Genomic DNA, 26,534 nt, shown 5'->3' on the forward strand with positions numbered 1-26,534 from the left:
AGAGAGTCACAAGAGATGAAAAAAACCAATGAGAAGCACACAAAGGGCTGAGAAGGACAAGTATTTGGGAAGGGAGAGCTGCTGACAGACCCATAGCACTGAGAAAAATACAGTAATTCAGGCTGGGGGCCCAAGTTCAGTGCTATATGATTTGGAGTTCCTCCTTTCTAAAGCCAGTACAGAGATTTCTGGTCATAATGTCTTTGGGATTTTTGGTTTCCATCCCTGTCTTGTAGGCCTGAAGATTTTACCAGGGGTTGATTTCTTCTCTCACAGGCTTCAGAGATGTCTATTAATTTATTTCCCCCCCTCTCCAACCTTACAGTCTTTAGCTCCCACACCCCTAAGCCAAAAATATCAAGGCTGAAGAGTTATTTTTTTCAGCATTTCAAGAAGTCTTGAGTCCTGCTTTCCTTAGCTTGTGCAGTACTCGGTTCCAGTTTCATTCTGAAGGAGCTATAGGTGCCAGCTAAGTGTTTCCTTAGCACCAGAACAATGATCTCATCTGTAAACGTGGGGCTACAGTTGCTGAAAGGCTTTTAGTCATGACCTGAATTCAGTGCTGCGTTTAAAGAGCTAAGTAATTACAGCAGACATTGTTTGTCAGAGCAGCATGGCTCTCCATGATGTTTACAATTTAGCGGCTGTAGGATAAAAGGCACTTGCCTTATGAATCCATCTTTAACTGCAAGTAGGAAACTTTAGTACTGCAATGCATTTGTTTGCAATTTTCTTTGTCTTGGGTACATTCAGCTTTGCAGGATTCCAGATTTTAGGGAAAAGCTGTATGATCAGGCATGCTGACTGCAATGTGCCTATCAAGGTGTCATTTCCTCCTTTTACCTGGGTTCATTGTTCTCACTGACATCAGGATGGATCCCTGGTGCTGTTATGGATAAACATTTTGCATCAAATATTGTGAACTCCTAATCCGACCAATGGGAGAAAAAGAATGCTTCAGTTTCACTTGATGATCTCAAAGGTCTTTTCCAACCTGATTGAGTCCTATGTCCAGTTCTGGCCCCCTCAGGTTAGGAAAGATGTTGAGTTGCTGGAATGTGTCCAGAGAAGGGCAACAAAGCTGGGGAGGGGTTTGGAGCACAAGCCCTATGAGGAGAGCCTGAGGGAGCTGGGGGTGCTTAGCCTGGAGAAGAGGAGGCTCAGGGGAGACCTTATTGCTGTCTACAACTACCTGAAGGGAGGTTGTAGCCAGGTGGGAGTTGGTCTCTTCTCCCAGGCAACCAGCACCAGAACAAGAGGACACAGTCTCAAGCTGTGCCAGGGGAGGTTTAGGCTGGATGTTAGGAAGAAGTTCTGCACAGAAAAAGAGATTGTCCATTGGAATGTGCTGCCCAAGGAGGTGGTGGAGTCACCACCACTGGTGGTGTTTAAGCAGAGAATGGATGGAGAGCTTGGTGCCATGGTTTAGTTGATTAGATGGTGTTGGATAATAGGTTGGACTTGATGGTCTCAAAGGTCTTTTCCAACCTGGTCTGGTCTGGTCTGGTCTGGTCTATTCTATTCTATTCTATTCTATTCTATTCTATTCTATTCTATTCTATTCTATTCTATTCTATTCCATCCCATCCCATCCCATCCCATCCCATCCCATCCCATCCCATCCCATCCCATCCCATCCCATCCCATTGTAGTAAACATGCCAATGTCTCATCCTTGGGTTTAACTTTTGCTACCGGATGGTTCTGTAGCAGAAACAAAGACAGTGCAACAGAGAGAGTTTGTAGCTTCATAACTTGTGTCATTTGTGGAAAAGAAACCCCACAGTTGTGGCTGACAGGCCTCTTTAACATCCCCCAGGGCTTGATAAACACAGGAAATTGCAAGGCATAGTGGTGCAGCAGCAGAATATGCAGGGAAAGGAAGCTGCTTGCTGCAGGGCTTGCTCTGGATCAGCTCCAGCTTGTTTCTGCCGTCCAGTACAGGTTACACTCCCTGAGCCTGTGGCAAGGACAAAAGGAAAGGGAGAAAAGAGAAGGGGGAAAAAAAAGATCACTAATTTACTTCTTCAAGAAGCTATTGAGAAGCCACCTGAATAACCAGTTAATGTAGCCAGTTTCTCCATACCACTTGCAAGACATGCCTTAGTCCCCGCTTGGGCAGCCTCAAGAGGTGAGGAATCAAGCCAGTAAATGTCATGAAATGTACCTCTTGAAAAAGTTAGATGTTTAAATCAATCTTGTAAGACTGTTTCTTACCTGCCTTTCATTCTTCTGCCAGGGTAAATGAGATGATTTTTTAGCTAATAAGGCAGCTTTTAATACCCACAAAAATGCAGACCTTTACTTGAATGTTTACTTGCAAATGACATTTGTTCTTTGCCTCCTTTCCTACCTGTTCCCCTGGGTAGAGGTGCTGGGGTGGGATTTGTAGGTGAGGCTGATTGGGGCAGTTAAGGCCCTTGAACCCTGACAGCTAACTGCCCTTCTGGCAGGCCCCACACCCTCCCAAGAATGTGTTTTTTTCAGGAGTATTTGCTATAGAAAGCCCAAATCTGGGATAGAACAGAACAGAATAGACTAGACTAGACTAGAATAGAATAATATAGAATTAATCAGGTTGGAAGAGACCTTCGAGATCATCAAGTCCAACCCATCACCCAACACCATCTAATCAACTAAACCATGGCACCAAGCACCCCATCCCGTCTCCTCCTGAACACCTCCAGTGATGGTGACTCCACCACCTCCCTGGGCAGTCCATTCCAATGGGCAATCACTCTCTCTATGAAGAATTTCTTCCTAACATCCAGCCTAAACCTCCCCTGGCACAGCTTGAGACTGTGTCCTCTTGTTCTGGTGCTGGTTGCCTGGGAGAAGAGACCAGCCACATCTTGTCTGCTGCTTCCTGGACACACTCCTCAGGGTAGCAGCCCTGCTGATCAGTGGGGAGAGAGCTTCTCCCAGGCAAAAATTCAGAGTCTGCTTTTTTGTAGTCCATAATTTTCTTTACTGGTGCCCTGGCTGTTGTGGCCTTGTGGATGGGTGGATGAGTCATAGGAAGTGAGGCTTCAGGATGGAGATACAAAAATCTGAGTGAGCCTGCAGGGATCCTGGGGGTGCATACAGCAGATAACAGGGGCAATTTGATCAGCAGTGGGCAGAGAGACTGGTATGCTCCCTGTCATCCAGCTGATATTGGCTGTCTTGCCTGCTTCTGGTAGGCACCAGCACTGTTGGCTTTGCCTAGTGGGTTTAGGAGCAGGATTTGGACAGGGTTGAGGTTGTGCAAGCAGGTCACCAGCTGCAGGTACATGTGCAGCATCTGGCATGATGGGGTGGCTTTGGGGGGCAGTGGAAGGAGTGTGGACAGACCCAATACAGTCAAACCCAGACCTCATGGTACCCAGCTGTGGGGTAGCCTTAGGATTTTATCTGCTTACATCTCTGGCAGATGACATGCTTTGTGGAAGGTGGTGGGCATTGAGGAAGGTTTGCTGCTGAGAATATGGCTATGATTCTGTCAGGTCTCCTGTCCCTGAAATCCCTGAGGATAGAAGAGAGTCTGGGATTTGCACATCTTGCAACATCAGTCCTCCAGTAATTTGTTTGCTAGCTTATGGGACAAGACTCTGTACAAAATAAACCCTCTGATTTATTGTCATAACATGCTCATGCCATCTTTATCCAATAAATAGCACCTGAGATAGCAAAACTGGCTGGCTCCCAAGCCATGCAGAAGAGCTGGCAGGAGCTGCTCTGTCCTGAGCTGCACAGGGGATGCCAAACTGCAGTGCAGAACAGCAGCAGCCTGCCATCCTCTCCTCTTCTTCCACTCCCTGTTGCACCCTTGCCTTACACCTCCCAGATCTACCTCCTGACCCTGCAGTGATCTTGCTGGGGAGGCTCCATTTACCCTTGCCATGCCCTCAGATTCATGCTAAGCCTCCAAACCACATGTTACCACCTGGTTTACTCACAGGCAAAACCTCTCAGTCACATCAAAACTGTGGGTGGTGGCAGTTGACTTCTAGCCTCACTGAAATCAACTCTCAGACCTACCAAGAGAAAAACAATGAGTTGGGAAGTTTAGTCAGTGTAAGGCTAGCTCTCTCAGGATGTTTTCAAGTTTACTTAAGGATTTAAAGTCTGTTTCATACAATGCCTTTCTGAAACTGACTGTGTTGAGATTCAGCATTCTAAAGGTCTGCCACAACAGCTGACAGGCAGATCTGAGGTGTTTGTTTCTAGAGAAATGCTACAAAGAATCTGCAACAGTTTTGGGTGAGCTCACCCTGAAGTTTACACTCTCTAAATACAGGATGGTGTTGCTTACAGCAAACAAAAAAGTGTTTATGGTTCCGTTTTGTTTGTAGTGGACACGCAGCAGGAGCTGCTGTATGTGTCTTTCCTTTTCCCTTGTTTACATAGAATCATGGCATGGCTTGAGTTGGAAAGGACCTTAAAGATCATCTAGTTTCAACACCTCCCACTAGACCAGGTGGCTCAAAACCTCATCCAGTCTGGTTGTCAACAATTCCAGGGATGAGGCTTCCATGACATCTCTGGGCAGCCCATTCCACTGTCTCACCACCCTCATAGTAAACAACTTCTTCCTAATGTCCATTCTAAATCTATGCTGCTCTGGCTTAAATCCATTGCCCCTTCTCCTATCACCACAGGCCCTTATAAAAGGCAAAAAATTGCTTTTTACCTTCATGCAAGGCTAAAAATAGTGGTTTGTATTTGGGTTTCTTTTTTTGCCCTATGAAGATTTAGCAGAGAAAAATTCTGCAGTGTGATTAGGGCTCTAGATTCTATCTGTGAATGTATAGGTTATTACTGTTGAAGTTTTGCTTACCATGCACCACAAATGCTGTCCTTCATTTGACTCTCCAGCTGTGCTCTCCTAGAAGGGCTTTTCATAGGTTTCAATTTACATTTTTAAGCCACTGCCTCATTTTGCTGTGGGGTACAGGGTAAATCTTTCCATTTGGAGTGCCTGTGTAAGGTGGATATAAAACATCTAGTGAGTAAAGTCTTTCTAATGAATGCTGTTCAGTGAGGTCAGACAAATGGTGAGGAAAGGCCAGTCCTCCCACTCCTCACTCCTTCCCTCTTCCTTTCATTCAGAGAAGGAAGAAAAACCCCACAAAGTGTGTGAAAAGGCAAGAAAGCCTTTCAGACCAGCAAGTTTTAGAAGCACCAGAAAAATAAGGTGTTCAGAGCAAAATAAGTATTTCAAAGTTTAAAGCAAAATTTAGGTGACCGTCTAAAACTTCAACTCCTGTTAGAGCTGCTCTTTTTTGAGGCAAGCAGTGGGATGTGGGGTGAATACTGAAGTGATGCACGAGCTGGTCAGACCCTTTGAAATCAAGATGTCCCAAAATGAAGTACCTCTTCAGCAAGACTGGGGGCTGGGTCTCACCTGTGGGTCTGAGCTCCCCAGCCATACTACTAAGAGCCTCACTGCGCTGTAGGCTGCTTGAGAGTGAGTGGTGCTTTCCTCACCTGCAAATAAAACACACCAGCATCAGCTCTGCAGGACTTCATGGGTGTGAGTGGCACGTAGAGAATGTTTGGATCCTTGGCTTTCACCTCCTCCTGCCCTACCCAGCCCAGCCAAGCCCACTCTGGGCCAGGATCAGAGATGCTTGGCTCACAAACAGGATGGTTTGGCACTGCTGAGCATATGCTCAACCCCAGAGAGGTTTGGAGCTTAATTCAGCATTCCATGGGCAGTGGTGGAGGCAGTCATCACTGTGTTGGTAGCTGGCATGCCCTTGCTGAGAGCCATGTTCTGGGTCTGCCATTGCTTGCTGCTCCTCACGACTTTCACTGCTCTGGTGTGAGCAGTCAGCTAGCCACTGGCTGAGGCAAAGCCCCCAGCAGCTCTGGGCATGGCCACCTTCTTGTCTTCTTGACAGGATACAAGTGGTGTGGAGGAGCTCTTCTCCATGCAGCAGTAATCTCACACAGAGTCCTTTATGTTTCATAAGTATGTGCAAACATGTCCCTCATTTCCCTTCTGGCTGCCCCATGGCTGGCAGGACCTGCTTCCTTGGAAGCCTTCCTTGGGCTTGGGGAAGCCGTCTTAGAATCATAGAATCATTTTGGTCGGAGAAGACCTTCAAGATCATCAGGTCCAACCACTTTTAAACTATCAAGTCAGGTGTTTAACCATGCCCCTCAGCACCACATCTATGCATCTTTTAAACACCTTCAGGGATCTTGGCACGCTTCTCTTTCTGGCCTTGGTATGCAGATGACCGAGAGGACACATCCAGATGTGGCCTTGCTTGTGCTACCACTATCTAGTTTCCTTTTCTTCTGCTTCAGTAACACTTCCCTAGAAATTAGCTGAGAGGAGTTTTACCCAGAGCAAGTTCTTAAAGCTCACCTCTCCCCCCCCTGCAACCCTTACAGTGTGAGAGATCAGCTCTGGGAGATCATCCCTGTTTAAATTACAGCCTGCTTCATGCTATGAATGAGCCGTCCTGGTTTTCTCAGGCCTCCTTTGTGGCTATCCCTTCTCCTCATGCAGCTGGGCAATATTCTAAGGCAGCTTTAGGAGCTGTGCATATGGAAAACTTTCTCTCCTTAAAAAAAGAAAAAGGAATAAACAAATAATAAATTAATGCTTTCAGTGGAGTTTAGCCTCCAGAAACAGGATAAGGCTCACTCTACGTGTCTAGACGGCGTTACGTGAACCATCTGCAAGTACTCTGTGGCCCCTAAGCCACAGCTTCAAACATCTTATGTGGAGCTGACCATAGGAAATATTTACTGGAAAGAAAAATATACCAGAGGCTGCATGTTCTGTTCCTATCCAGATAGCTCCAGCCCAGTGCAGGGATCGGATTTTTAGGCCAGCAATGATAATAACAGAAGGTACAAACTGCCAATGTTTCTAGAGTGGGTATCTTTTCTTCATTATTGCCTGTGCAAAGGTTTGGAAGGGTTTTGGGTCATGATGCACAACAATTCAGTTTATATAACTCACAGAAAATTTGAAATTTAATGTGTAATGTGGTTCTAATAAAAAAGATATTGGAGCTAAGGGAACTCTGCCTGGATCTGGGGCAATGACCTGCATTGCTAGGCATTATTAGTGGCACTGCTTTTAAATGGCTGTGTAACACTGACCAACTAATAAATTTACTGCTCAGTGCACTTCATGTACTTGATAATATGTATCTAGTTATGGGTGTATAATTCACCTATCAAATAGTTACAGAATTAACCAGGTTGGAAAAGACCTCCGAGATCATCAAGTCCAACCTATCACCCAACACCATCTAATCAACTAAACCATGACACCAAGCGTCCCATCCAGTCTCTTCCTAAACACCTCCAGTGATGGTGACTCCACCACCTCCCTGGGCATCACATTCCAATGGCCAATCACTCTTTCTATGAAGAACTTCTTCCTAACATCCAGCCTAAAAAGATGAAGGGGTAGAGTGTACACTCAGCAAATTTGCTGATGAAATGAAACTGGGAGGATTTGCTGACACACCAGCAGGCTGTGCTGCCATTCAGCAAGATCCTCTTTTGACAGGGTGGTTGGACTCAATCTCTGGAGGTCCCTTTGAACGTCTAATGTTTTGTGTTTCTGTGATGTGGATAGACTGGAGAGCTGGGCAAAGGTAAGTGTAGAGTCCTGCACTTGGGGAATTACAACCCCCTGCACCAGTACAGATTAGGGATTCACCTGCTGGAAAGCAGCTCCATGAAGAAGGAGCCTGGAGTCCTAGTGAATAGTTATCCACAGGACAGCAATGTGCCCTTGTGGCCAAGAAGGCCAATGGTATCCTGGGGTGCATCAGGAAGAGTGTGTCCAGCAGGTTGAGGGAGGTTCTCCTGCCCCTCTACTCTGCCCTGGTGAGACTTCATCTGGAGTGTTGTGTTGTGTTCTGGGGTCCTTAGTTCAAGAAGGACAGGGAAATACTAGAGAGAGTCCAATGGAGGGTTATGAGGGTGATAAAGGGAATAGAACATCTCTGTTCTAAGACTGAGGGACCTGGGGCTGAGAAGATAAGGCAGAGCGGGGATCTTACTAATGTTTACAAATGGACATTAAGTGAAACACAGGAAGCTCCATCTCAACGTGAGGAAAAACAACTTCACTGTGAGGGTGCTGGATCACTGGAACAGGCTACCCAGAGAGGCTGTTTAGTCTCCTTTTCTGGAGACTTTACAAACCCACCTGGATGCATTCCTGTGTGACCTGCCCCAGGCGATCCTGTTTTGGTAGGGGCTTTTGACTAGATGATCTCCAGAGGCCCCTTCCAAACCCTACCAGTCTGTGATTCTAATCAATCTGCATTTATTTCACCTTCAGGTATCACCTAGCAGAAAACCATGGGTAATTTCAAAGGGCATGCCCTCCCTGGAAGCTTTTTCCTTCTCTTTGGCTTATGGTGGTCAGTGAAGTATCCACTGAAGTATGCCTGTCGAAAAAACAAGAACGCTTGCTACCTTGGTTCCAGGGCAGGATTTCAGCGCCTGGAGTTTGTTGAGGGGATCATCAAAGCTGTATTTGCTCTGATTGGTAAGTAGGGTGGACTTAGGGCAGACAATGAAAAGGCCATGCCTTTTAATACATGTATTAAAGCAGGGCTGCTGCTTCCAATTGCATAGTTATGGCTGTAAAATGGTTTCTATTCATAGAGCACTTCTGGAGCTTCATTAAGATCTCCTGACTAATTCACATCTGGTCCATCTGAATGCTCATGTGCTGTTCACTTCTGTAGGGAGAGAGATAACAAGGGGCTCTCATGTGCAGACTGGGATCATCAGACTGCATGGTCATTGCTTTTCTATTTTGGAACCAGCCATCTTGGATGTTGGTAAACTCCACTAAGTGTTGCATTCAGAGAAGGATAAATTTGATAGGAAATTAATCCCCTTGTGTTCTAGCTGGTCCTCAGAGATTAGAGGGTTAGGGTTGGCTGGATTTATCTCTTAATAGATAGGCCAGTTGTGGGTGCTAATGTCCCTACACAGTTGCATGAACAGCCTCTCTGCTGGAGGTCCATCTCCATTCAAATGAAGTGTGTTCAGTTTTGGACCCTGCTATACAAGAAGAACATTGAGCTCCTGGAACATGTCCAGAGAAAGACCACAAAGCTGGTGAAGGGTTTATAGAACAAGTCTTATGAGGAGCAGCTGAGGGAACTGGGATTGTTTAGTGTGGAGAAGCTGAGGGGAAACCTCATGGATCTCTACAACTCCCTGAAAGGAGGTTGGAGTGAGGAGGGTCTCAGTCTCTTCTCCTTAGTATCAGGTGATAGAATGAGAGGAAATGGCCTGAAATTGTACCAGGGGAGCTTTAGTTTGGATATTAAAAAACAATCTTACCTGCAAGAGTGGTCAGGCATCAGAGGAGGCTGCCCAGGGAGGTGGTAGAGTTGCTGTCCATGGAAGTGTTCAGGAAACATGTGGACACGGTGCTTTGGGACATGGTTTAATGGCCGTGGTGGTGTTACATTGGTGGTTGGACTCTATGATCTGAGAGTCTTTTCCAACCTCAGATTCTATGATTCTATGAAGCAATTTGTATGAATAGTAGGGTTTATCTACATGTAACACACAGAGATTCTTTAGATTATCAGTGATAAACACACTGAGCTGCGGAATCGCACTGTAGCTCCGAGGTACAACTGCAGTTACACAATCTCACAGGGAAGCAGTTGGTGTAGCTGGCATCACAACTCTTGCTTCGAAGGCATCCCTTCTAGGGAGAAGGGTTGAGGGGGGCAAACCTGTCCATCTGTCCTGGCCTTTTGGCATCCAATTCTTGATCCCCTCTCAAAGAGATATGAACTATGGAAAATATTTTTAGCTCATTATCTGCAGTTGTGCAGAGGTGGGACTGCAGTCAAGTCATGGCTCCTGGTGGTCAACCTGTTCCCTTATCAGTTGCACAAGACATTTCTTGGGTTTTTTTGGTGTGATTCCTCTGGTCAGCAGTGTGATAACTGGAAAAACAGAGTGATGGGCCTCCTCCTTGCCCCATCCATTCTGTTCAGTGCCATGGCAACACTGACCACTGGGTCTCCAACCAGCCCCTGTGTCTCCTCTGGTCACCATGGGTTTATCAGCAGCATTGGGCTTGGTATTTTTCCCATTATTTTATGCTTCCAGCAGTGAGTTATTGATAAAATATGTAAATGTAGATAGAATAAACCACATGAATACATGAATGGAATGGAATGGAATGGAATGGAATGGAATGGAATGGAATGGAATGGAATGGAATAGACCAGACCAGACCAGACCAGATTGGAAGAGACCTTCAAGATCATCGTGTCCAACCTATGATTCTTTATTAATGTCATTCAAAAGCAGAAATGCTCACAAAACCAAACTTAACTCCAGATCTTAGCTGCTGCAAGACTGTTGCAATGTGGCAGTGTCTGTTTCTCCTTCTGCTGTGGACTGGCCTGTGGACAAACCCATGTGGGTGGTTTAGTGAGCAAAGCAGCTGACTGGAAGCGCCTAGCTCTTGCATTCCAGTGGCTGTATGTCAGCAATTTATCTTTGTAGTGTAAGTAAGGTAAATACCAGGACACCTGGGGAGCTCATCCCACGTGGCTCTCAAGCTGAACAAAAAACCTCTTTAGTATTTTGAGAGTTTTTTAGATCATAGCTATCTACTCTTCAGATGCTCAGAGTTGCCTGTTTTCTAATCCAGTACAGGTTGTGTCAAAATCTCGTTCTTGCTTTTCCTTCTTCTCTGAGAGCTAAGATACATCAGCCCTGAAGTGATGTTCTGTGGACAGTTTACACTATGATATATGCCTTAAAAAATTATCAAAACCCTAAATAATAGAGTCCACTCTGAGGTGTGAGTGGGGACGTCTCTCCTAGAAATCCAGTCAGTGTCTAGAGCTAGCTGGGCAGCTAAAACACTGATCTTGTTCTTTTCACCATGAAACAATAAAGCTGTTATTTTAATGTATGCTAATTTCAATTCCAGTCAAAAAAATGTGGACAAGAAAGCCTGGCAAGGATGAAGTGTAAAAGCAGCAGCAGGAGTAAAACCTGCTGTTTCTGTGTTAGGAGAACTTGAGACAGAGGTGGAAAAATGCTGCATTTGCTCTGCTGCGTAGCTACTTATGCAGCAGGATGCTGGCCCTTGCTTTATAAACAGTATAATTAACTTGAACATTTTGAAAGCATAATGTAATTGAAACCCTTCCCAAACTTCAGTGATCATACAAAGTACCTAAAAGCAGCTTTCCCCTTGCTGGAATACTGCAGCTAGTTAGCGAGACACTGAGGGGCCAAGGTAAGGGAAGCAGCGGAGCAGCAATTCCAGTACTAACTCTGTATACACCCTCATGGGACCTTTTATAACTCTGCAGGGTGGAGGGATTTCCTTTTATGGCTTTATAGGAAAAATCCCCTTTGTGTTAAGAGTTTGAACTCTGCCATCCTGCATATTGCAGGGGACTGAAGTGGTAAATCTTTCTTTTGGGGACTTTAGCATGTGTTCGACTCATGTTTGTACCACTAGGAAAGGCAGCTGAAAAACTGAGTCAGGGGACTGCTACAATAGGAATTGTTGTGGGTTTGTTGTTGTTGTTGTTTCTTTTTTAAAGAAGCTTAGAATAGCTGTCTCCATTTTCACTGCTGGAAACAGCTAGATGCAAACAGTCCCACCAGGAGAGGAGCTGAAGCTTGATTTCCTGTGTCTTTCTCCCCTCTGGATTATATGATGCTTAATACATGCCTGAGCGCTGTCTGTGGCCTTCCCCTCAGGAAAGCAACTTATTTCATGTCTCCTCCACCCATTGCCTGTTTTCTTGAAGATCTCCACAAAATTAATGCCTTTGAGGCCTCTCTGCATTATCACTTGAATTTGGACAACATCTGAAAAACTTTATTTGGAATGGCTGAACTGTGCAGAAGGGATCAAAACATAAGTCATCATAACATGGCTTCAGTTGGATAGGCCATTAAAGCTCATCTAGTTCCAACCCCCCCTGCCATGGGTAGGGACACCTCCCACTAAGCCAGGTTGCTCAAAACCTCATCCAGCCTGTCACTGAACACCTCCAGAGATGAGGCATCCACAGCTTCTCTGGGCAACCCATTCCTGAGCAATCCTCAGGCAGCCAGATTAAACCCCAAACTGATGTATGGGCATATAGCATTGCCTCTATTTTTGGTGTAAAGACTTGTCAGCAGTTTTGTACCTTAAGCACCAGGACAAATATTTATACTTCTTGTTTCATGTGCAGGAATGGTGGCTGAGCAATTTGTTCCTGATGGACCTCATCTGAAGTTGTATAATTATGAGGAAAAGCACTGGGATCACTTGATGAACTGGCAACATGCCACCATGTACCTCTTCTACGGCATTTCAGGACTGGTTGACATCGTGGCTCACGGGACCAACGCACTGCCGTTGGCCATGGACAGGATGATGCTTTCTGTAGCAGTGTTTATTGAAGGTCAGTTTCTCTCTTCCTGCAGAGGTATGTGTGAAGTTTACAGAGGGCTGTCAGCTTTTAGTGTAGGAATCTCAGATCAGCCTTAGGGAATGAGCCATCAGGAGCTGGTCTTGGCCCTGCTGATCATACTCTGCAGAGGGGCATTTGTGCTTTGCTAACTGGCTCAGACAGCAGCAAAATTGCTATGGAAATAGCAGCACAAGGGTTTTTTTGGGGGGTAAGTGCTCAGTAGCTCAGGCATGTGCTTCACTGTATGGTACCCAACTGGTTAGCTAAAGCCAGGTGAGTGCAGACACCTGTTGGACTTGCACTGAAGAAACTCTCAATATATCTTTTCCATATGCAGAACATATCTCACAGCATCCCTCTTGTTACACTGCAGAGACAGATGAATGAGACTTTTTGTTAATGTGTTTTAAACTGAAGGTGGCAGAGCTGCAGCTCTGGTCTGAGCTCAAGGGCACCAGTCTTGAAAAATTACTTTCAGTTCACCTGAGAAGGTGATATTGGCACAAAGAGAAATGCTAAGAGTTCACTGTTTCCTAAAAGAAAGGGAAGAAACTGTCTTAAACTGATTGCTGAATTGATTCCAGGTTTTCTCTTTTGCTACCATCTTCATGGGAGAGCCATGCTGGATGTCCATGTTCATCAGTTGTTGCTATTTGCTGTCTTTGGAGCTGCTGTTTGCATATTTCTGGAGGTTTTCTTCCGTGGTAGTATCGTGCTGGAGATGCTCCGTACAAGCCTCTGTATGTTACAAGGCAGCTGGTTCTGGCAGGTAGGTCACTTTTCTGCCTTAGAAATGTCTTCTTTCACCTAAATTATCACCTTGTATCTGGAACAGTGTGGCAAGCAGGAGTAAGGAATTGATTGTGTCCCTGTACCTCACATTGATGACACCACACCTCAAATAGTGCGTTCAGTTTTGGGCCACTCACTACAAGAACAACATCGAGGTGCTGGAGTGTGTCCAGAGCTGGGCAATAAAGCTGGTGAAGGGTCTGGAGAACAAGTCTTATGATGAATAGCTGAGAGAACAGGAATTGTTTAGTGTGGAGAAGAGGAGGCTGAGGGAAGACCTCAGCTGTACAGCTCCCTGAAAGGAGGTTGGAGCAGGGTGGGGGTTGGTCCCTTCTCTCTAGTGTCAGGTGACAGAATGAGAGGAAAAGGCCTGAAACTGTGCCAGGGATTTTGATTGGATATTAGGAAACATTTCTTTCCTGAAAGTGGTCAGACTTTGGAACAGGCTGCCCAGGGAGGTGATTGGAGTCACAGTCCCTGAAGGTGTCCAGGAAATGTGTGGACATGGCACTTCAGAAGATGGTTTAACGGCCATGGTGGTCTTAGGCTGATAGTTGGTCTCAATGATCTTAGAGGTCTTTTCCAACTGAAGCAATTCTATGATTCTATGATTCTAAAATTAGTCATTTCCCCCTTTGCAGATGTTTTACAGGCAATATAATGTGCCATTTAAACACAGACCTCAAAGGACTCCTTGAAAACAATGCATGCTTAATGTCCCTTGAAAGAGAGAAAAGTAATTATCATACTGGTTTACGGGCAAAAAAAAACCAGCCATTTTTCTTCTAGTGCCTTTTATTTGAACCACTACAAAAGCTAAGGTGGCTTTGTTGAGCTCTCCCCTGTGACTGAATATCCCCTCTGATCTCTGTAACATCCTGTTCAAAGTTCTCCAGCCAAATGGCAGTGATTTTACAGCCAGACAATGTATGCTGCTCTTTACTAAGACAGTCTGATTGTCAGCTGCAAGTCAGTGCCCAGTGGAGTACTGGACAGGTGAGCCAAGGTGCTCACTGACATTGTGTGAAGAGCAATGAAGATGCAAATGACCTCTCTTGCTGGCTGCCTTCTTCTAAAAGCATTTCAACAGCAGCAGCCTAAGTTTAAAAGTAAGTAAGTAAGTATTTGAGCTCCTGATTTGAGTGATGTGAAGCCTCCTGCTTTTCCAGTGTTTGGGAAACTGAGCAACAGAAACAGCCCAAACATTTGTATGTCAAGGACCTTCAAAATGTAGCTGCCATGCTTTTGCTTACTTGTGATTCTACCCAAGGAATAGATATTGGATAGTGACCCTTTGCTGTCAAACAGGAGAGAGAATTTAGTGAATTGCTGTGATTTTGCATCAAAGAAATAGGAGCACTTGTGCGGATGTGTGATCTTATAGTGAATACAGAGTTACAGAATACAGAATTAACCAGGTTGGAAAAGACCTCCAAGATCATCAAGTCCAACCTATCACCCAACACCATCTAATCAACTAAACCATGACACTAAGTGCCCCATCCAGTCTCTTCTTAAACACTTCCAGTGATGGTGACTCCACCACCTCCCTGGGCAGCACATTCCAATGGCCAATCTCTCTTTCTGTGAAGAATTCTTCCTAACATCCAGCCTAAGCCTCCCCTGGCACAGCCTGAGACTGTGTCCTCTTGTTCTGGTGCTGGTTGCCCAGGAGAAGAGACCAACCCCCACCTGGCTACAACCTCCCTTCAGGTAGTTGTAGACAGCAATAAGGTCTCCCCTGAGCCTCCTTTTCTCCAGGCTAAGCAACCCCAGCTCCCTCAGCCTCTCCTCACAGGGTTGTGCTCCAAACCCCTCCCCAGCTTTGTTGCCCTTCTCTGGATGCAGTCCAGCAACTCAACATCTTTCCTTATCTGAGGGGACCAGAACTGGACACAGGACTCAAGGAGAACTGAGGTCACTCCAGTGAGTTTTCTTTCCGTTGTGTCTAGACTGCCTTCCCTTTTTTATATGCTGGCCAGACACGTTCAATAAAAATGTTTGCTGTTCCTTAGGCAAGCTGGACACTCAGCACCAAATCAAATATTTAAATGCTTGGTCTGGCAAGAAAACAGACCTCCAAAATGGCAATATTTTTCTGCAAGTGAACTGGAGAACCTGGTGCTGCAGCATTTGGTGGTTTTGTTCTCTTGTTGGTAAAGTTTTCTTTGGTGCTACAAGAAGCTGTACGTAAGAGGAATAGATGCAACCATTTATCCTTTGTTGTCTGCCTTGTCTAATTTTAGAACAAGTTGCATCTTTAGCTCTGCAGACAATGTGGGGTTTTGTTTCAAAGTGGAAAAAAAAAAGAGAAAAGAACTACAAATAGAAGAGATTGAAGTGTGGCTTTTTTCACGCTTGCATCAGACTTCAGATGTATGCGTGACTGAAAACCACACACTGCCTGCAGCATGATGAAGTTTTAAAAGGCAAAGGGACTTTCTTTCTGCATCATCACCACCACCCTCATTCATGGAATTCTCTGCATGGAAATGCAAAAATGCACTCCTTCCTTCCTCCTTCGTCTCCGAATTCTCGGCTCCTGGATTCTCAACTAAACTGCTGAGTGGGGACTTTGAAAACTGTCAGGAGAGACAGAGGACCAGTGCCTGTCAAGACACACCCCTATGCAGCTGCACTTGAAGATCTCCAGAGGATCCTTCCAAGTCCTAACATCCTGTGGTCCTGTGATCCTTTCCCAACCTTGAATTGGAACATGCTGCCCAGGGAGGTGGTGCAGTCACCATCCCTGGAGGTGTTCAAGATATGCATTGACATGGCACTTCAGGACATCCTTTAACGGTCATGGTGGTGTTAAGCTAATGGTTGGGCTTCATGACCTTAGAAATCTTTGCCAATCAAAACAAGTCTATGATTTTATGAATAAACAAACCTGTTATGTATTTCACATGAGCTTGAAGCCTTGGGTGAGAAAGCTCCATTTTGACATAATTTCAAACACTGACTTATTCCTCAGATGATCAAGAAGAAACAGGCCCAGCTTCATTTATTAATCACAGAATCACAAAGCCACAGAATGTTAGGGGAGGGACCTTGGAAGATCATCTACTCCAAATCCCCCTGTCAGAGCAGGATAACCTATACCAGATCACATACAGGAACACCTCCAGGCAGGTTTTGAGTATCTCCAGAGAGGGAGACTCCACACCCCCCTGGGCAGCCGGTTGCAGTGTTCCATCACCCTCACAGTGAAAAAACAGTTCCACGTGCTCACATGGAGCTTCCTGTGCCTCAACTTCCACCCATCTCCCCTTTTCCTGTCGTTTGGCATCACCAAGCAGAGCCTGACTCCATCCTCTTGGCACTCACCCTTTACATATTTATAAACATTAATGAACTCACTCCTTAGTCTCCTCCTCTCCAAACTAAAGATTCCCAGCTCACTCAGTCTCTTCTCATATGGGAGATGTATTATTAATGTATTCATCTTCTGAACCATCTAACACACTCCCAGCTGCTGTTGGGAAGAAGTAAGCCAGTGCAAGTGGCAGGGCAGTTTAACTGTTTGGTGACATGCTTTCTGTTCAGACCACACATTGCTGAGCATCAGCCCCTTTCATGGAATCAATAAGGTTGGAAAAGACCTTTAAGATCATCCAGTCCAACTGTAACCTAACTACCATGAACACTAAACTGTGTTCTGAAGTGCCACATCTACACACTTCTTGAACACCTCCAGGGATGGTGACTCCACCACCTCCATGGTGTTCCAACACCTCACAACTTCCAGTAAAGAATTTTTTCCTAATATCCAATCTGAACCTCCCTTTCACAACTTGAGTCCATTTTCCCTTGTCCTGTTTCTAGTTACTTGGGAGAAGAGACTGACACAGTCCATGACAGTGATTGTTGCAGGATTTGCTGGACTGGTTTCTTAATTCACTGGGCAACAGCAGGGTGTCTCTGGGACCCCACTACCTGACTGACTCTGCATTGTCAAAGGCATTTCTGCACAAAAACTTGTAAAATGGTCCATCACATCTGAGTGACTGCAAAGTTGTTTTTAACAATAATCACCACTGTCATAGAACCACAGAATGGTAGGGGTTGGAAGGGACCTTCAGAGATGATCAAGTCCCACCACCCTGCCAAAGCAGGATCACCTAAGGCAGGCTGTACAGGAACATATCCAGAAGGGTTTGGAAAGTCTCCAGACAAGGAGAACCCATAACCTCTCTGGGCAGCCTGCTCCAGGGCTCTTGCACCCTCACAGAAAAGAAGCTTTCCCTCATGTTGAGGTGGAACTTTCTGTGCTCCAGTTTGTGCCTGTTGCCCCTTGTCCTATCACAGGACACTACCAAAAAGAGGCTGTCCTGTTCTTCTTGACACCCACCCTTTGTAAACATTGATGGGATCTCCTTCTTAGCCTTCTCTTTCCAGGCTAAACAGCCCCAGGTCTCTCAGCTTTTTCTCCTAAGACATGTTCCAGTCCCTTCATCATCCTTGTAGCCCTCTGTTGGACTCTCTCCAGTAGTTCCTTATCCATCTTGAAATGGGGAACCCAGAACTGGACACAATAATCCAGATGAGGCTTCACTAGGGCTGAATTGAGGGGAAGGAGAATCTCCCTTGACCTGCCGTACACACAGAAGTAAAATGTCTGCCTTGTGATGGGTAGCAAAATGCATGGCAGAGCACAGGATATATGTCAAATGACGTTTACTAAACATCTTTTGTTTTGTCACAGATTGGCTTTGTGCTTTATCCCCCAAATGGGAGCCCAGAGTGGAATCAGACAGATCATACTAACATGATGTTCCTGACCATGTGCTATTGCTGGCATTATGCCTTTGCTTTCCTTATAATTGCAGTGAACTACACAATTGTCAGCTGGTAAGTTGCTTGAAATACCAAAACTTTGGAAACCTGTCTGTTTAGTCTAGCAGGAGCTTTAGTAAAGAAAAGCTTCACTGACAAATCAGAATGTTTCCACAAATCAATTATCTGACAAGGTTACATAAAAATTGCCAGTCAATGAAGACAATGACTCATTCCTCCAGGAGAAAGAGGGAAAATGTTCATGAATTACAGCTCCTGCAGCACGGTGCTTCTCACAGAAATTGAACTCTTTTTGAGAGTCTTGCACATTTTGAAGCGCATATAAAGTTATTCCTACAACATCTTCTCTCCCAGTGCTCATCTCTACTAATTCCAAGTGACTTAGCAGGCGCCATGACTTAACTTTGATGACTATTGGACAGGTTTTATTGCTAACAATTTCCTGCAATTAGATCTGATTTCTTTTTCACTAGACAGTTCCATTCCCTTATTTCTTCCCCCCCTTTTTCCTCGCCACCTAGTGCTAATTCTGACAGAATTCCAATTGCAGCAATAACTTGGTTGTAAAAATGAGCCTGATTCTTCCATGTGTGATGGGATGACCTTACCAAGCCTTTGCCTGCACTGTCCTAAATGTGCTTCTCGCCCATTGCTTTTCCTCTGCTATAGTAATAGCCTTAATTAGTCGTGCTTTGGCCATATGTAGGTCTTGCAGTCTTGCTTTGCACCAAGGAGGTGCTACCTCTTCTTGGAGGTAGCCAGAAGGTATCAACACTCAAGGCTGGGAAACTGGTTTGTTGTGACAAGGATGGTAACTTTAGAGAAGGTCACAGCAATCTTACATCCTTTGTGATGCTAGGAATGGTGGCTGCTGAAGAAAGGTCCCCTGGGTGGATCCTGGCACCCTGTCCTCATGTGTGACTTCAGTTGGAAAGTCCACACAGCTATGTACACTCAGTCCAGTAGACTCTTGCCTCGATGATAATTTCTTGACAGAGGTGGTAGAAGAGCAAATGAGGAGACCTTGTACTAAGAAAGAAGGTCTGCTCAGGGGCATGAAGTTTGGAAGCAGCCTTGGTGGCATGGAATCATGACTGTGGCAGTGATCATGACATGGTAGAGTTTGCCTGTTCTAGGTGATCTTGCTTTGGCAGGGACTCAATGACCTCCAAAGCTGCCTTCCAACCCCTAGTGCTCTGTGATTCTTCACATCCTTATAGGACTCCACCAGGTGAACACAGCTATTGGTCCTGTGCCTGCACGACATTGAGCTTTCTAGATGGTGCACTGAGGTTTGCTTAAGGTGTACACTCTTAGATGTGTCCACAGGAGCAAGCTCTTATGTGCAGTTCATACAGGTGGCTTTGTTAAAAGCAGCACACACTAATGCCACAGTAGATATATACCTTATAGAGCAGTTGCTTATGCTAAAATGCAGGTATCTACAATTAAGGCCTGGGGCTAAATTCTGCCCAAATTCTGCTTGAAATCACTCTTTGCTCTCTAAGATCTCTTCCACAGTGGCCCATGCAAGAGTTATCCAGGCTTTTATGATGTAAAAATGGCCAGATTAGCCTTTGAATTTTCATAGAACTGTTGGGGTTGGAAGAGATCTTTGAGGTCATCAAGCCCAGCCGCTTGCCTGCAGCTCACAATCCCACCATGACTGCTAAGCCACTGCCACTAACCCACAGTGCTCAGCACCACAGCAACATCCCCTTCAGGGATGGTGACTCTACACCTCCCTGGGCAGCCTGTTTCAATGCCTAATACATCTTTATGTGAAGAAATTTCCCCTGATATTCAACCTGAACCTCCCTTGGCACAACTTGAGGCCATTTCCTCTGGTCCTGTCTCTTGTTGCTACTGACAACTCTTTTTTGTTGTTGTTTCCAGGGCAGTTCGGGCTAAGGTTAAACAGTCCCAGTCCATGGAAATGGGATTACTGAAAAGATCCGAACGAGATCAGGAGTCAGAAGATGAAATTTAGTATGAATATGGCTTGAATAGCTTACCTGCTCTACCATTAGGCTAACTGATACCTCATTTGTAAATTTGTTTGCCATCTTATTCATTCTTTGCTACAATTTGCTATGCAACTATCCTCCTCCAAGTGCTGTCTACGCCTCCATAGTTGCATCTTTACTTGAAGAGGGTAAGCTTGGTATCAAATCATGGTGGTTGCATTAGCACCTTGCTTATCACATACTTCAAAGGAAAAGAGACTAATAGTAGACAGACTTGTCCTGGGTGAGATGGCATGACGACGGCTGCCTGTTTGTCTCATTAGAAGTGAAGTAAAATGTTTTCCAGCTGCTGCTGAACAGACTGTTAAATTTCCATGACTAGGGTGTTCAAATAAGCACCCTTCTTTCCCTGCAAAGTAAATTTATGCCCTGTGCATAAGTAACTCTGCAGACCTGGAAGACAGTATAAAAAAGGTTGAAAAATCAGAGTCCTGCAGCTGTTTTGTGCAACACCTTCATGTCTCTCTTGTGGCTTTATGTTAAATGGAAAGATCTACTCACTACAAACCCATTCAGCATTACCTTCAATGCAACATAAGTATTCACTTGACTTTTAAAACCTCTCTTTCTAGATCTCCTTTTTCAAGGAGCACCTTCCTTAGTGAGCAAACTGTGAATGCTGAATATTAGGCCTCTGGGTTTATGAATGCCTTTCCAAAACCAGTACAGTTGTTTGTTCTGGAGCTCTTCAGAAAGTACTTTGCTTCTCATAGGCAAGAACAATGCAAGTATCTTCAGTGTTTGGTTTGGTTTGGTTTGAATTATTACAAATATACTTAATACTGTACAAATATTAAGGTACTATATCTTTAAACTAAAGGGATGACCTGTGCAGGAAGAAAAGCATGGAAAAACTGGCTGGGATTTCATATGTCTTCTTAGAAAACTTCCCTTCATCATTAAAAAAATGATTTTGCATGTTTGCCAAGTATTGTGAGGTAACACTTGTGACCGAGTGTCACATTATCCAGATGAATACGCTTTGGAAGTCCAGAATAGTTGGCTCACAGGCTGGCTCTATGCTTGCAAATGCAAAATGAGAAACTGCAGATTGCTAGCCAGAGTTCACCACTTCTCTTAACAGCTGCTTGCCCTTCTTCAGTGCCTTCCCCCAAAGGGTTTTGGAGCTTTTGGCAAGCCTTAATGAAGTCTGTCTCAGGACATTACTGTGAGCTGGGTACTGGTATGGCATTTTTGTATCTCAGTGTCTTAGCTTTACAGTGGTCTTGCTCTGAATTAATTGATATTTACTCTGCTCTGCAAATCTAAGACTTGAGTTTCACTACTGTGGTTCCATTAAAATCAGATTTCCTCTTGGAGTGTACCAGAAGGAAGATTCACAGCTTTGCTAAGCAGTCTGCCTGTTAATTGCAGCAGGGATACGTTGGCCAGATGCAACACATCATTACACTCAGCTCTAATCTTACCTTCATTGCACCATATCACTCATGTCTCTAAATTGTTGGGATTTTTCTAAAGGGCAGAATCTTTTTCCTGCCAGAGTAGTTGGGGTATAAGGTTTCTGCAGTTCTGGGCAGTGAAGATGATGGTTATGTATCAAAGAGATCTTGAGGACTCCTATAGAAGTCTGTTGTGATAAGTCAAAATCAGTTGACAAAGTAAATCTCATGGGATTAAATAACCTGAGTGAGCCATGAACATGGAGGGTGCTTAGAAAACTCCTTTTTTTGGGAAAAGCTGGTTTTTTTTCAGAAAAAAAATTGTGCCATTACTTGAACATGGTGGCCAGAAGAGTGGCTACCTGCTGCAGTCCCTCCTCTGAATGCCTCAGTCTGGTGGCTGCAGCTCTGTCCTTAACCTGTGCCTGGGCATTAGTGCAGCAGTAACTGTAAACCTGTGCATTTTCTTAGGAAAAAAGCAGGGCTCAGCCTGCTGAGAGGTACCACCCCCTGTCTCCCTGCTCTGAATCTCCTGCAAACAATCAGAGAGCTGGACAAATAAGCCCATCGTATGCATCTGTTGCTTTTGGTGCAAACGTGTTTAGCAAAGATGCCTTTAAAGAAGCCCAGCCTGGAGAGTGACGCAGTCTGTATCACAGAAATACAGGGCACACTTCCTACAACAGCTCTGTCTGTGTGCAAGGGAAGGTGGCATTGCTGTATTAGGCTTGAAGAAATACAAGGAAAAACAGATCCTGAAATTTCAAGAATCATAGAATGGCCTGGTTGGAAAGGACCTCAAGATCATCAAGTCCAACCGTAACTTAACATCTACCCATACACAACTCTCAAACCATGCCCCTAAGCTCCTCATCCAAATGTCTATTAAATACCTCCAGGGAAAGTTATTCCACCAGCTCCCAGGGCATCCTGTTCCAGTGCCCAGTGACCATATCAGTGAAGACTTTTTTTCCTAAAATCCGATCTAAACCTTCCCTGGTGCAATTTGAGTACGTTTCCTCTCAGCCTACCGCTTGTAACCTGGGAGAAGAGACTGGCCCCCACCTTGCTACAGCCTTCTTTCATGTAGTTGTAGAGAGCAATGCGGTCTCCCCTCTGTCTCCTCTTCTCCATACTAAACAATCCCAGCTCCCTCAGCCACTCCTCATAGGACTTGCATTGAAGACTCCTTACCAGCCTTGTTGCTCTTCTCCGGACATGCTCCAGCACCTCAATGTCCTTCTTATAGTGAGAGACCCCAAAGTGAATACAGTATCTGAGGTATGAGAGGAAAGAGTAATCTCTTGGATTTAATTTTTAGTACTTGGAGTATACACAGAGTAAGCATCTTAGCTGGGGGGCTTGTAGCTGATGCGTTTTTGGTGCCACAAAGAAAAGAAGCACTGCATTTCAGGGTGGGTTTTTTGTTACACAGCACACCTGACCCCTCCTTCTCAAGCAAGAAGTCCAGGAATAAGAAGGTAGCTACTCTGATGAAAAAGGTGCAACCTTCAGCATTTCACTAGCAACAGATTTTACTTGAGTTGAATGCGAAGAAGGAAGCCTGCCAAGTTTACAAATGCCACTCAGAAGAAGGTAGCTGCTCTCAAGATAATTTAAGTTATTGTTAAATATTGGTGCCTTTGAAAAACTCTATGGCAGTCTAGAATAGATGTGACAATGCCTGTAACTTTATTTAAATAAAATTGATCTATTCATATAGGATGTCTGTCATGCTTCCAAGGGGAAAAAAAATATAACCATTAATGGGGCAGGCTGGGGTGGGATAGCCATCATGTTATTCTCAGAGCTCACCCAGACTTCTCCATGAGTTGCACTCAAATTCAGGAACGGTCACTGCTGCCGTGTCGCTTTCCCTCGATCCTACTGTTTCATTGTCATTTACAACACAGGTGCAGAGAGCTCTTTTTGAGGTCTGGGCAATAAAGCTTCACAGATCCTTGGAAGTCAAACACCATGTAAAAAAGGGGTCCTAGTAGAGGTCTACTCCTTTGGCACCGCTGCTAAAGGCACCCAGGTGAATGAAGTGGCAGGAGGGAAGAAACTTATATCATGAGGATAAATGTGTTAAAAGTGGCTTTCTCTCATTTACTTGATCTGGATTTCTGTAAAGTTTAGTAAGAGTGATATTTGTTCTGTGTTCTCTAAAGAAATACTTTCTTTTTTTTACCTTTTTTTCCCCCTTTTTTCTTTTTCTATCTAAACCTAGCTAGAACTAAAAGTAAACTTGTCAGCAAGGAATTTCCATCCTACAGGTTCCTTGATCCTTAAAGCCAAAGCACTGGAAGACCTTGGTGTATTTGGTACCTTCATGCCCTCCTCCCACGTGGTTCAGTTCTTCTGAACCACAGCATCTGGGGCAGGAGTTACTGGTACAGAAACCAGTGGAAGAAAACAGAATAAGGGTTTTTCTTAATCCAAAAAGCCCTTTAGTAGATGCAGTAGGAGGAACTTGAGTCCAAGGACTGCACAACAAAAGCACATCTGTTAAAAGGGATAAAGACAACTGGAAAACTGTTGGGCACTTGCCTTTAAAATCTATTCTAGGTAAAATGTGTGCTTGCTTAAAGTATGTGCGAGTAAAAAGCCTAATATTTGTCAAACAAGGCACAACTTGTCCTTGGATGACTTTTTCAGAGCAGTAATTTCTAACATCTTGCTGTGTAGTTATTGCAGTTCATGGATTTCTCTCGTTGATACACTTTGTAGCAGGAAAATACGTTAAAGAAGTAGTTGAAAAGCCTAATTATAAATACTGCAAAACACTTCACAATTTGATTCAGAAAGAAAGCTCTTGCATAGAGATCACTGTCATTTAATGACAAAATGTTCTTCAGGGGATGCTACCCAGTAGGTCGATGTCAAGTAAGGGCATGACATTGGAGCAGAATCCTAGAATGGTTTCGGTTGGAAAGGACCTTAAAGGTCATCCAGTTCCAATTCCCATCCCACTCCCCCTGTGGGCAAGGGCAATTTCCACTAGACCAGGTTGCTCAAGGCCCTGTCTAACCTGGCCTCACTTACAGGGAGGGGGCATCCACAACCTCCCTGGGCAACCTGTTCCAGTGTCTCACCACCCTACTGTAAAGAATTTATTTCTACTATCCAGGCTAAATCTACCCTCTTCCAGCTTCACTCCATTCCACCTGGTCCTATTACTACAAACTCTTGTACAAAGCTTTCTTGTAGCCCCCCTTCAGGCACTGGAAGCCTGGTCTCCCCGGACCCTTCTCTTCTCCAGGCTGTGCAGAACCAACTCCCTCAGCCTGTCCTAATAGGAGAGGTGCTCCAGCCCTCTGGTTGTATCTATGGCCCTCCTCTGGATCCTTTCCAACAGTCTGATGTCTTTTTTATGCTGGGACCCCCTGAACTGAATGCAGTACTGCATGTGGGATCTCACAAGAGCAGAGTGCAGGGGCAGAATCCCCTCTCTCATCCTGCTGGTCACACTTCTTTTGATGAAGCCCAGGATATGGTCAGCCTTCTGGGCTGCATGTGCACATATGGTTGCATCTTAGCCTGGAGAGGAGGAGACTCAGGGGTGACCTTATTGCTCTCTACAACTACCTGAAGGGGGGTTGTAAACAGGCGAGGTTGGTCTCTTCTCCCAGGCAGCCAGCACCAGAACAAGAGGACACAGTCTCAGGCTGCGCCAGGGGAAGTTCAGGCTGGAGGTTCAGGAGGAAGTTTTACACAGAGAGAGTGATTGCCCACTGGAATGGACTGCCTGGGGAGGTGGTGGAGTCGCCGTCACTGGAGGTGTTCAGGAGGAGACTTGACAGGGTGCTTGGTTACATGGTTTAGTTGGTTGGGTGGTGTTGGATGATAGGTTGGACGCGATGATTTTGAAGGTCTCTTCCAACCTGGTCTGGTCTGGTCTATTCTATTCTATTCTATTCTATTCTATTCTATTCTATTCTATTCTATTCTATTCTATTCTATTCTATTCTATTCTATTCTATTCTATTCTATTCTATTCTATTCTATTCTATTCTATTCTATTCTCCTTCCCAGGGAGGTAGTGGAGTCACCATCCCTGGAGGTGTTCAAGAGGGGATCAGACGTGGCACATGAAGCCATGGCTTAGCTAGTCATGAGGTGTTGGGTGACGGGTTGGACTTGATGATCTCTGAGGTCTTTTCCAACCTTATTGATTCTATGATTCTATGATCTACATACTGTGGTTACTAGCCATTACCTTCCTCAGACAACTGTAGATCAATTAAACAACCAGAAATCATTCCTAGCACTGTAAGGCCATGGGAGGGCAAGCTGGCTCCGTGATATACAACATTCCAGAGTTATTTACTAGGGACAAGGTTCTCAGACACACTCTGGGATTTTTATGGCTCCTGCACAGCAACCCCAGAAGCAGTTACACCAATTCCCTACTCCCAGTAGGAATGAGAACAGGAGTGTAAGCTTGCACTGCTTTGCTGAAATTTTACTGGTCTGTGACTCTGACTCAGCCAGGCACAGTTAACACATTCAAAAAAAGAGCCAAAGATGGTGTTTACTGTTGGCACCACACTTTATTCAGGCTTGAAAAGCAAAAAGAGAGGAAATAAGAAACATCTGTCTCTAATTAAGGCTCAAAAGACATGGAGGAAAGCAGAATAGAGGTATCTAGTCACTCAAGAATGATTTTGTCTCCCTACAGCTACCTCACATATACAAATTTGCAAGTAATAAGGTTTTCATTCAGGTTGGTTATTCTGTCATACAAACCTTGTTTACTATTTTCATAAATAAAAACATACTCTCCTTTGGGATGCATTGAATTCTTTTGGGCTGGCCATCCAGTTTCTTGTACTATTTTTTTTTCTTTAAACCTTATATTTATAAACCTTAGGTGCATAAAATAGAAACCTAACTGCATGTAAAGTTAGAAGTTCCCATTCTTTGCTCACAATCTGACTTCCACTTCCCAGCTGACAAATGGTCTTCCATTTGCAAACATGGGCTTGCATCCCAAGGTTTTGAATATATATATATTTCACATATCTAAATGCAGCAGGCACAAAAATGTCCATGATGTTGTTAGTTATATAAAGGAAAGAAGCA

At 44.7% G+C, this 26,534-nt stretch overlaps 1 protein-coding gene across 2 annotated transcripts in view; it reads left to right on the forward strand.

The window, feature by feature from the left end:
• TMEM45A (transmembrane protein 45A) overlaps window positions 1–23,130 on the forward strand; it is a 29,315-nt gene extending 6,185 nt beyond the window's left edge. The window contains exons 2-7 of one of the 2 annotated variants that reach the window (XM_068160682.1): window positions 7,519–7,606; window positions 8,302–8,511; window positions 12,209–12,421; window positions 13,015–13,199; window positions 17,931–18,076; window positions 19,919–23,130. In XM_068160682.1, coding sequence (XP_068016783.1) covers window positions 8,322–8,511; window positions 12,209–12,421; window positions 13,015–13,199; window positions 17,931–18,076; window positions 19,919–20,012 — 828 coding nt within the window. In that variant the 5' untranslated portion in view covers window positions 7,519–7,606; window positions 8,302–8,321 and the 3' untranslated portion in view covers window positions 20,013–23,130. The remainder of the gene's footprint in view (window positions 1–7,518; window positions 7,607–8,301; window positions 8,512–12,208; window positions 12,422–13,014; window positions 13,200–17,930; window positions 18,077–19,918) is intronic. The other variant, XM_068160683.1, reaches the window with a different exon arrangement.
• Window positions 23,131–26,534: the final 3,404 nt, after the last annotated feature.

The sequence above is a fragment of the Melanerpes formicivorus genome, unplaced genomic scaffold (genome assembly GCF_026170545.1).
Source record: "Melanerpes formicivorus ecotype bairdi unplaced genomic scaffold, bMelFor1.0.p_v2 SCAF_51, whole genome shotgun sequence".
NCBI classification, from domain to species: domain Eukaryota; kingdom Metazoa; phylum Chordata; class Aves; order Piciformes; family Picidae; genus Melanerpes; species Melanerpes formicivorus.